General features: G+C 35.1%; 1 protein-coding gene across 7 annotated transcripts in view; it reads left to right on the forward strand.

The window, feature by feature from the left end:
- LOC145993921 (ATP-binding cassette sub-family C member 4-like) overlaps nt 1-12,254 on the forward strand; it is a 243,132-nt gene that overhangs the window by 144,873 nt on the left and 86,005 nt on the right. For 5 of the 7 annotated variants that reach the window (XM_083129849.1, XM_083129847.1, XM_083129851.1 and 2 more), the window contains exon 4: nt 6,968-7,102. In XM_083129849.1, the coding sequence (XP_082985975.1) occupies nt 6,968-7,102 (135 nt within the window). Of the gene's footprint in view, nt 1-6,967; nt 7,103-11,636; nt 11,651-12,254 lie in introns of those variants that run through there. The other 2 variants (XM_083129853.1, XM_083129854.1) reach the window with 2 other exon arrangements.

Consider the following 12,254-nt stretch of genomic DNA (forward strand, 5'->3'; position numbering starts at 1 on the left):
AATGTTTGTTTCCTGATAAATAACTTACATGCATCATAGTTCACAGGTTGTTCTTCAGTATTCATTCATTCAGCCCTTGCATGGCAAGCTGGCTTTAGTCCGTTGTTAAAGTGTAAGCTCTTCTTGTAGCAGTGGAAGGGTCCACTTTTGTTAGAACATTGCACGTTGGGACACAACAAATGTCCAGTTGGACCAAATAGGGACATAAAAATGATCCTGATTGTCCATGAGGTTGAAGAAAGTTAATTTGTAAATCACCGGTGTCTTCAGACACTTTCTGAACACACACTAGCCACCAATTGTTATTATATTCACAAGTAAAATATCCAGCAATATCTGCACATTCTAAGGCATTAGAACATATAATGAAACGATGTTCTATAAATTCATCACATGCAGAATAAAGTTCCATATGTATGACATCTTTTGTAAAAGGAAGTACTGCATGAACCTTTTGGATTCCTGGAATGGAAATCGGTCACACAACATAGAAAAAAAATCATCCTCATGGTAGGCAACATTGATGAAATTTTTGCGATTTTTTTAGTGTGCTGCTGCTCCATCAGAAAAGTAAAATATCTTGGCCTAGTTGTCAGAACCAAATTTATCCCTCAAAAATGTAATAAGTACTTACTGGAGTAAGTGAACTAATGCTGTATCATGCTATCTGATATGGTAACCAAATTTTCAGTTATGACTGTCAAAGAATTGGGATTTCCATAATAATAAAAATAATAAATAGTGAATGGATGTATTGTTGTTGCTTGACCATTATTCCAGTGAAAACCTTGTGAGGCATCTTGCAACACACAGGAGTAATTTTCTACAAAATCACAAAGTACAATGTAGTGCCTATTAAGAACTGTTTCTTTTAAATGCTTGAGAAATTAAGCTTGTTGGCATGAAAGAATTTCCGATCAGGTGCGCATTTTTTCGACTAGAATTTCTATGAATTCTGCAGGATTCATTGATGTTTCAAGTGTTGATCTGTCTGTGGATATCCACTGTTTGTTCCCGCTTTGGTGTTAATTTCCAGGTAATACTTATTAATTTCAAAATATGGACTGATGGACTGTCAAGGTTTCCACGGATCTCAAAATCTTCAAGGCTTTCTAATCTAGATGATGCCATGATGCTGGTGATCAAGGTATCTTATTTAAATAAAACATAATAATAATAATAATAAAAAAGTCCTCTCAAATTAAAACTGTCACACTAAACACACTATCCATTCAACATTCTACCACACTTGTTTCAAACAAGACTCCTGCACACATTCTTCACTTTCTAGTTGCAGAAGTTTTGCACATTAGCAAGTCTGCAATGCAATAGTGCAGTGTTGCAAACTCCCACTAGAAATGACCGGCTGAAAAAATACACATACTAATTAAATTGTTTTTCTTTAATTATCCCATAATCGTTCCAACTTCAAATTCGGTTATGTTGTAGTGTAACCTTCTGTTAACAATATATTTCAGTTCCAAGGAAATCCCAAATATGCATCTTCAAAAGTTCAAGGTCCAAAGTCAAAGTGGATGATCTTGAAAAGATTTTATTCTAAATATAGTGATGTGATACACCATTGGAAAGCTTATTTCATGTCCTTTCAAACAAGACTACAACCAGCTCTCTATGACAATTAGGGTAAGAGCAATTATTCATGAAAGTCTCGGGCACAGACTAAAAATTGACATTTTTTTTTTTTAATTTTCAAGCCCCCAAAACTCCATAACTACGCCACACAGGAAGCTACAATTTCTCAGGATTTCATATCTTCATGAAGACTACCAAATAGTAGAGTTTCAGAAAAAATCGAGATGGTCGGTTTAGAAATGAAACTTTTTTTCTTTTCTTGATTTGGCATGGAATGACCCATCATGACAAACAAAAAGTTAATGAAAACATTAACATGTATTCATAAGTATTTATATGCTAGTAGCATAAGCACAGGTGCATCAAACAACTGCTTTAAAAATAAGTTTTCTGAATCAAACCAACATTCTCCTTACTTTAGTTGGCATTGTTGCCTTCTGCACTAATCCAATCTGGCTTCTCAATTTGCAACCTTACTGAATTTATCTCATAATTTTTGTGCAGTTTGTTTTTGCAGTTGTATAGATATTCTCAATATTTGAATAGACTTACTTGGCTATGAAACCATTGCAAATATCTAGGCAACCACATGAAGGAAAGGAAAGAAACTACATGAAGACTGTCATTGCTATAGAAGGAATTCTTTACAAATGTAAATTTTCAGAATTTGAAATATCATAGCGGTTTTTCAAAAGGAGAGGGAATTTCGAAAACAGCTTCAATGGCATCACCCAAAGGTCTAGCTGAGCCTTAACCTATATTTCAACAAGATGGAGCACCACCTCACTTTAAGGTTCATGCGCAATATGTATTAGATGCTTGCTTCAAGAGAGGTGAATTGGAAGAAAGTGGACCATTTCCCATACAGCACAAATCTCCAAAAGATATCCATTGAATATCCACAATGCGCAGATCAGATCCATGGATATTATGGATATCCATTAGATATCCATTTCTGGATATCCATTGGACGTCTATTGGATATCCAGAACTAGATATCCAAAACACGTCCAATTTTGGATATCCAAAGCATATCCATATATTGTCCAAAATGGCATATACAAAACAAGTACAATTCTGGATATCCAAAACATATCTATATCTTGTTCAAAATGGCATATCCAAAACAAGGCCAATTCTGGATGTCCAAAACGTATCTATATCTTGTCCAAAATGGAATATCCAAAACACGTCCAATTCTGGATATCCAAAAACATATCTATATCTTGTCCAAAATGGGATATCTAAAACACATCCAATTCTAGATATTCAAAACATGTATATCTTGTCTAAAACACATCCAATTCTGGTTATCCAAAACATATCTAGATCTTGTCCCATAAAACACATCCAATTCTGGATGTCCAAAACATAGCTAGAACCCAACAATGGACGTTAATAGGATGTGTTTTGGATATTAGAAAATTATCAAAATATTTCCATTATGTATACTTTTTCATACTTTATAGTGGAATTGATACAATAATTTTATTGAAGCATCATAGGTGCCCATCCCCCCAAGGCCTCTGATGCACTCTCCCCAAAAGACAGAAGATCCCTCCCCCTTTATGCCGAATTATTTACTCAATTTTTTCTTGGTCAGCCAAAATTTGTGGAACAATATAATACAGATATACAGGGTGTCCGGAATGGCACTGACGGTTTTTAAATGTGTGTGGTTTTAATATGGGTAGAGATAGGGAAAAAAGGAAACATACATTTTGAAGGAAAACTCAAAAAATTTTGTTCAGCAAATTTTCATAGTTGTATGACTACCGGTGATGGCGCTAGTATTGTCGAAACGAAATATGGCATCAGTACTAGAAAAGGCGCAATGCATGTGGTGGTTTGCAGAGAAAAAAGTGTTGTTCAAGTGCAAAGTAACTTCCGACATGTTTACCACAAGGATCCTCCATCACACAACAGTATCCAGGCGTGGAAGGAACAATTTTTGTCGACAGGCAGTGTAGTGAAACCTCACAGTGGTGGTAAATCGCGTCTGTCAGACAAACGGGTGGTCAAAAAGAGAGTGTTTCACATGTAGCCCGAGGAAGTCAATTCACACAGCAAGCAGGCAGCTGGGAATTCCAAGGTCAACTGTGCACAATGTGGTACATAAACGATTATGTTTGCGCACGTATAAGTTGCAATTGTTATAAGAAATTAAGCCTAACGACAAGCCAAAAAGATTAGAATTTGCCAATGAAATTCTACACAAGATTGATAATGACCATAATTTTCTATTGAACATTGTTTTCTCAGATGAAGCAACTTTTCACTTGTCTGGCTGTGTTAACAGACACAATGTTAGGATATGGGGATCTGAGAATCTGCATGAGTATGTGGAACATTCCCGAGACAGTCCAAAATTGAATGTTTGGTGCGCTTTAACACTTAATGAAGTTATAGGCCCCTTCTTTTTCATTGAGGAAACCATAACAGAAAATGTGTTCCTAGACATGCTTCAAATCTTTTGCAGTTCCCTAATTACAACATTTGCAACCTCAAGTGATTTTCCAATTGCATGGTTCCCCGCCACATTGGAGCCTACAAGTGAGGGAGTATCTTGATACGGAATTTCCGGAACATTGGATAGGCCGTGATGGGCCAATTAGGTGGCCACCATGCTCCCCTGATGTAACCCCTCTGGACTTTTTCCTGTGGGGGTATCTGAAGACATTGTGTATTCCGGTGAAAAGGTTCGTAACATTGATGAACTGATGACTCGTATTTGGAATGCGATTGCTTCTGTCACACCTCAGATGTTACAGAATATGTGGAGAGAGATTGAATTCAGGCTGGATATTCTCCGAGTCACAAATGGAGCTCACGTGGAGTTACACTGAGTTACAATGACTTGTAAGTAATAACAATAAAACTTTTTGAGTTTTCCTTCAAAATGCAGGTTTTCTTGCTTCCCTATCTCTAACCATATTAAAACCACACACTTTTAAAAACCATCAGTCCCATTCCGGACAACCTGTATTTAAGCATTGTATATTGTATATTACTTTACGTTTTGACATTGATTGAAGTAACGTTTTACATAAATGATAATTCCGGCCTTGCAAAATTGTTGCAACAAACTGATTGATAATTTCCTAATTTGCAACACTTTCAAAATTGTTAGTTTGCTGAACCTTATTCTTAAAAGTTTGTCTGCTTGATTAACCTTGTATTAATGCGAACAGCATGTCCTCCCCCTTTCCGAAACAGATTCTAAAGGCATAAAGAGGTGGTGTTTCATTCCAATCCCATCCCCACGATCACCACAGGCAGGTAGAACAACTGCACATAATAACCATAACTAAAAACCAATAACGAGTCAATCAAACGACCCCCCCCCCACAATTTTTTTGTGAAAATATATGGAATTGGTAGCTAAACTATAAAAAAATTTCCCTCCCACAAAATCCCACCACGCAGGCATGTCACGAATCCCCCCCCCCTGTGGGCGCCCCTGTGAAACATTAGCATTTATAAACTTATTTACCTGTTATTTAGTGATTTATTATTTTTTTTTAGAATCAGAAAATTTCGATTTAGCTTCACAACACAATCGAGACTCAAATCAAGTCAATTCTGCTAGCGTTAAACAGGAAAACCTGTTCCTTTTATTTAACGTAGACAGCAGCTATACCCATCATTTTCAGTTCGCGTATTTTACGCCTGAGGCCTCAATGAATCCAAAGCTTGTGAAGGTTTTCCTTGTTGGTGAGCATCTTATAATTTATTATTATTAGCTTCCGCATGGATATTCCAAGGAAAACTCGTTTGGCCATTGTCTGTGTCACAGCAAGCCACGCATGCCCGCTCAAGTGCATTGCCCCTTGCTGGTTGACGCCAGTCGCCAGTTTGAATTCAAGGAATTGTGATACGTAGCAGTGAAGAACAAGCTCTCTCTATATTCTGCTTATCATGGAAATGCATGTGAATATATTTTTCTGATGTGTAGATGTGCGAGTGTGATTTTGTAAGTGTGTGTGTGTGACTTTGTTTGCGTCTGTGAGTGGTTATGTGTGTGTGTTTGTTTGTGTGCATGTGTGTGTGAGAGAGAGAGAGAGTTTGCATCCATGAGTGGTGTGTGTTTGTTTGTGTGTATGTATGTGTGTGTGTGTGTGTGTGAGAGAGAGAGAGAGAGAGAGAGAGAGAGAGAGAGAGGCGTGCATGTTACAAATATATGTGTACAAATCTATGAAATCCCCTTAGCTTCAGAAAAGTTTTTTAACTAATGCTGAGTATTTTCTCGTATACATGTGACTTCTTAAGGATTTATAGATAATTTAGTCCAGGAGACATCTATATGATGATGGTGCCCTAATAAAGTTTTAAAATAATAATAATAAACTTCCCTGTTATATCCATATGAGATCCAAATGTAGTCTAAAATATGTCCATATCATATCCAAAGTATGTACAAAAAACATCCCAATTACATCCAAAAAACGTTTAAAACTGATCCAAACAATGTTCTTTTCACATCTAAATAATATCCAGATAAGTTCCAAATGTTGTCCAAAATGTATCCATAAAATTTCCAAAGTATGTACAAAAATGTCTAAATCAAAGCGTAATGTCCAGATTACGTCCCCCTTGATATCCAAAATATGTCCAAAAGTGATCCAAAAATTTCCAAAACATATCCATTTCTGGTTTTCCTCTGGATATCACGTATGCTGACAAATGGATGTCTTTTGGATATTCCTGAATATCTATTGGATATCCAAAACTTCCAACACAAATATCCAAAAGACATCCAATGGATATCTTTTGGACATTTGTGTGCTGTGTGGGTTCATGGCCTGCAAGAAGTCCAAACCTTACCGCATTAGACTTCATGCTGTGGGGTCATTTCAAGAACCATGGTTTACAGTGAAAGAATTCAAAATATGGACAATATAAAAACAAGAATCAACTCAGCAGTTAACAATGTTACTAAGGATGTTCTTTCTCGAGCGAGGACTGAAACTCAGTTACCTTTGTCGTGCTGTCAGTACTGTCCATAGTGGAACTTACTAGCATAGGAATCTGTTTCAGTCAATGCAGAATTTTATTTTAGTGTGGTTCAGTTAATACAGAATTTGTTTTAGTTACTAAATTACCTGTTTGCTTAATGCAGAAACTGTTTGAGCTGCTGAATCTAATAAAATAACTATACACATTGTAAAGTATCTTTCCCAATAACCTCACAAAACCTATTCATTCATTACCAGAAACCCTGAATATGTATTAATAGCAATCCAAGTATATAGATATTCTTATATCAGGGTATTAACATAATTTGACTTATTCCCAAATGTATTTGTAGTAAGAAAACTATATTCTCTCAGCAACTGTTATAATTGTGTTAGTTACACAAAAATTTATTTTTAAGGATGTGGAATCAGGAACTGAGGAGAGCCAAGATAAGCAATGCCAAACCAAGTTTATTAAAGGTAATCGTGAAAACATTTGGAATGCAGTACTTTGCATACTCAATAATTTTGTTCTTGGACTTCTGTGTAGGAAGGTTAGTTAAATTTCTACACAATGTACCATAAACCAATTATATAACCATCATTGTATTTATATAAGTATAATACAGAGTTGAAGTTAGGGGAGAGAGGGATGGAGGTGGGTTTGGTTGCAGAAGTCACTGGGTAACCTGGGGGTGTACCGTTGGGAGCTGAGAAAACTGCGAGGCTGAGGAATGCGAAACTGACCTGCCTGTTGTTGCCGTGTGCAGCCAGCTCGTCTTCCTTTCAGGGTGGCAGCAGCATAAATAAAAAAAGGCATGGTACGAAAACGCATTGCAAATGAATGGAACATATTACATAGTAACAAGTGAAAGCAATACTAATAATGGAGTAAAACTTCACAAATCAAAGCAATCTGCTTCCAACGTGACTAAGAAAGTAATGGTGTGTGCATGCTATTTGTGTATTTCTTAGCATCTTGTCAATGCTTCTTTCCTGGACATGGATCAATTAATTTTAACTTGTGCAGGGTAGTACATTTTCTCTCTTGTTTGTATTTACATTTTGGTATGTAGCATCGCTTTTCTGCAATTTTTGGATTATGGAACATGAAGTTGTAATGTCTTGGCCCCAGTGATTTATCCACCAACTATGCCTAACACCCAACACATCTTTTATAAAAGGGCAAATTTATGGTCACTTTGGCTTTAAGTATACTTTTTCACACCCATAAACACAAACTTACACCCCTCAAATAGAAAATTCTGAATAAACCTTTGCTGAACCCCCGAGCCGGCTTTCCCGCTTTTTGTTGCATGTTAATTTTATTGATAGTTAACCTTCAGCAACCCAGTTTACTAGATATAGTCTGCTCTATACATATACATTTACTTATATACACACGCCAGAACATTCATTCGATTTTTAAAACAAATTTATTTCCGAAAACATGGAAGAAGTGTCAATTCCTATGCTGTTGCTGGTCTTTGAGATGTCCCGTGGTTGACGTCATCCGTGGAGGTTCACGAATAGTTCCGAACTTTTCCGAACGTCAGACTGAAAAACCAACAGCGGTCTACGGACCTTGCTGCACCTCACACTGTAAGTCCCAATTCCATTATCAGATTCTCGCCCTTTCCTACAGGGACTTCTGCATGTCTGGCAACACTGAAAAATTGAACACCAAGTCGAAGCTTCCCTCCCCACCCTTCCGCCCCGTTCACCCCGAACCTCACCCCCGCACTGGCAGTCTTCTCAGCTCCCAACTGTAGTTGCACTCATGGCTGATGAGTAGGCCCTCTCCATATTTTTTGTACTGAGGTGTTAAAAAGACCAGAACATCTTTCCCATCTTTCTTTTCCTCCATTTTATTTTCCATGTGACTTTATTTGGTTAAAAAATTACATTTAAATCCAGTCCTGCAGGTTACAAATTAATCTGCAGGATTTGGTACCAGGGTTGTTTGGAAGTCCAGAAAATGCCCTGTTTACAAAGTTCTTTTTTTTTTAAAACATGATACTAGTTGTATGATTATTTATTGGGTATGTGTGTTTCAATGTGTCTGCTTGGCTGTGGTAATGTTAGGAGTCGAGTTGGTATATACGAAGTTGTGTGAATATGCAACTTTTCCTCCATGTAAAAACTGGTTATGAATCGTTGATATGGAATACACTGTAAAATCGTCACATTAACTTTCATAATTCAATCTGGCAGATGAATCACAATTTTGATAGTCTTAGATAAAGAAATAAATTAAACGCTCTTGTGTGACAACAGAAAATAAGTAAAAACATTTGTAATGTATTTTTCCTCAGTTGAAAGATTGAGTTCCAAGACATCATTATTTTCTTGAAATAATCAGATTTAATTCCAAAATTACGTAATATTATATTTTTTCTCCATTCAATAAATATTGAGCATATTAAAATGCACTGCACTAATAACTAACTAACTCTCTAGCCTTCTTAAACCCGAAGGTTCATGGCTGCAGCAACACAGGCCTTCCATCTTTCCCTATCTTGAGCAAGTTCTATATACTCTTTTCCATCCCTACAGATTTCCCTTAGGTCCATCTCAACGTTGTCCCTCCATCTTCGTCTTGGCCTTCCTACAGGTCTCTTACCATCAGGTTTCCTCTCCCATTCGTGCCACATGGCCTGCACACCTAAGTCTTCTTGATTTAATTATTCTAATAATATCTGGACATGAATACAAATTATGTAGTTCTAAATTAAGTAACCTTCTCCACTCACCTGTCTCCTCATCCCTTTTAGGTCCAAAGATTTTCCTAAGGATCTTGTTTTTAAATACTCTCAATTTATGTTCCTCTTTCAATGTAAGGGACCAAGTTTCACATCCATATAATACTACAGGCAAAATTACTGTTTTGTATATTTTAACTTTTAGTTTCTTAGATATTAAACGAGAAGACAAAAGTTTATGAAGAGAGAAGTAACATGCATTTCCTGAATTAAGCCTACTTTTTATTTCCTCTTTAATATAATTTTCATTTGTTAATATTACTCCTAAGTATTTGAATTTGGAAACTGGTTCAAACGAGTTGTTATCAATAATTAGATTTTGATTATTACCTAACACTTGGTTTCGGCCTGTAAGCATATATTTAGTTTTCTCTTTGTTAACTTCCAAACCTATCTCTTCAGCAGTTTTGAAAAATATTTTAGCATTATTCTTAATTGTATTCATATCATCCCCCAGTAAGTCCACATCATCTGCATATCCTAACAACTGAGTCGCACCGTTTAATTTTAGTCCTTTCTTTCTTTTACCTTCCTAACAGCATATTCTAAGGCAAAATTAAAGAGCAATGGAGATAATGCACCTCCTTGTTTTAACCCATCATGAATTGTAAATTTTTCAGACATATTAATACCCACACGAATTTTACTTTCTGTTTCACTGGTGCATATTTTTATCATACTAACAAGCTTCTTAGGTATTCCAAACTCTACTAATATATTATATAATTTATCTCTTTTGACTGAATCATATGCTTTTTTGAAATCAATGAATAGCTGATGGACATTTTGATTATATTCCCACTTTTTTTCAAGTGTCTGTCTGATGTGAAAAATTTGATCTGTAGTTAATCTGTTACGTTTAAATCCACATTGATAATCACCTATAATTTCATTATCATATGGGGTAAGTCTTGTTAAAAGAATGTTAGATAATATTTTATATGTTGTTGAGAGTAGAGAAATTCCACGGTAATTATTGCAGTTCATTTTATCACCTTTCTTAAACACAGGAACAATTATGGATTCTTTCCACTGTTGAGGGATTTCTTCTTTATTCCATATTAAACAAATTAATTTATGAATTTGACATATTAATGAATTTCCACCATATTTAATTAACTCAGCTGGTATTAAATCAATGCCAGGTGCTTTCTTATTCTTTAGCCTTTTAATAGCATCTTTAATTTCAGTCAAGTTAGGTTCTGGAACTAAAGGTTCTGCTGTGTGTACTTCATTCACTTCTGATTTATCTCCTACATGGACATTTAAAAGATCATTAAAGTAGTTCTTCCATCTATTTAGAATATCCCTTGGTTCAGCTAGAAAATCACCGTCTTTATCTTTTATCAAGTTTACTTTAGGTTGCCATCCCTTTCTAAATTCATTTACACCTTTATATAGATCTCTGATATTTTTATTTTTGCTGTTTGTTTCAATTTCGTTAATTTTGCTTTTCAAGTAATATCTTTTTTTACTTCTAAACGTGTGGTTAACTTCTCGCTTTTATTCTATTATAATTGTTTAGATTTGTATCATCAGAGTTATTTAACCACCTAAGTCTATCCTGATTTCTTATTTCTATTAGATTATTACATTCATTATCAAACCATGGCTTACTTTTTCTCGGTTTATGGTATCCTATACTTTCTTTAGCTGCTGATTCTATTGCATTACGTATGTGCTCCCAATTCTTATTTACGTCTGTTTCATTTATATTTTCATCATCATTTAAATCCTGCAAAACATCAAATCTATTTGACAGTTTAATTTGGTAATCTTTCTTAATTCTTTCATCAGTAAATTTTCCTGTATCAAATTTTAGAACTTTTAGATTTTGTTGCTTATGATTTATCACTGAGAGTCTTTCTCTTAATTTAGCAATTACTAAATAATGGTCACTGGCACAGTCAGCACCTCTATGTGTACGAACGTCAATTATACTAGTATGCCTTCTCTTATCAATGAGAATATGATCTATCTGATTATGAGTTTTACCATCTGGAGAAGACCAGGTACTAATAATGATACAAATCATTCATAAATTATTTCTACCATCTCTCACTAAAATATACATGTAATTAAATTTTTCGGATTAATTGAATCATATGTTGTTTCAATTAATAATCATGTTATGCAATAGCATTAAAGTAACAAAGCAGCAAAGTGCAAATATATAAAATAAAATCACTAAGGAATTCGGTCCTACAACCTTCAGATTGTAAAGCAAAAACAATACCACTTGGCTAATTTACCACAACAATACATGTCAGTTATAGATAAAGTATATACTTTCTATTGTTTTTAGGCTTAAACTAGGAATCAAAATATACTGATTTAACAGTTTGTAATTGCTTTTCAGTTACGAAACTTGCCTTTGCACATTATTTTGTTTAATGTGTGCCACAAATTGCTTAAAACAATGGCACAAAATATTAATTCTGCACATCGGGAATGCTGAAGTGTGGCCTTGGAATACACATTACAAAACTTGCATTTCAATCTGAAAATCAGCAATTTCAAGCCCCTTGAAGTGAAAACCTCTTAATGATTTTTAGTAATTATGAAGCCTAAATGAACTTACATATCAAGATATAATATTTCTGTGCTCAATTTCAAGTTTTCACTTTGTGCTCTGTTTTGATATATGGATAATGCAACACGTTTATGTGAACTTTCGGGGGTTAGATTCACATGCTCTAACGATTTGTCATCAAATCGCCATTCTGAGTAAACAAGCTTACAACCCAACCTTACATAATTCTAATAACCTTCATTATATCATTCAATTGAACATCATTTTAATGTGACAATAATCGTAGAAACATAAAATGTCAGCCTAGGTAGTTTCTGCCCATAATTATCTATTTTATTTTTACATATCGCTGTGTATTGGTAAGACATACAAAACTGCCTTTTAATATGGAGATGATGACTATGTTCACTT

The sequence above is a fragment of the Lepisma saccharinum genome, chromosome 10 (genome assembly GCF_977018435.1).
Source record: "Lepisma saccharinum chromosome 10, izLepSacc3.1, whole genome shotgun sequence".
Taxonomy (NCBI): Eukaryota; Metazoa; Arthropoda; class Insecta; order Zygentoma; family Lepismatidae; genus Lepisma; species Lepisma saccharinum.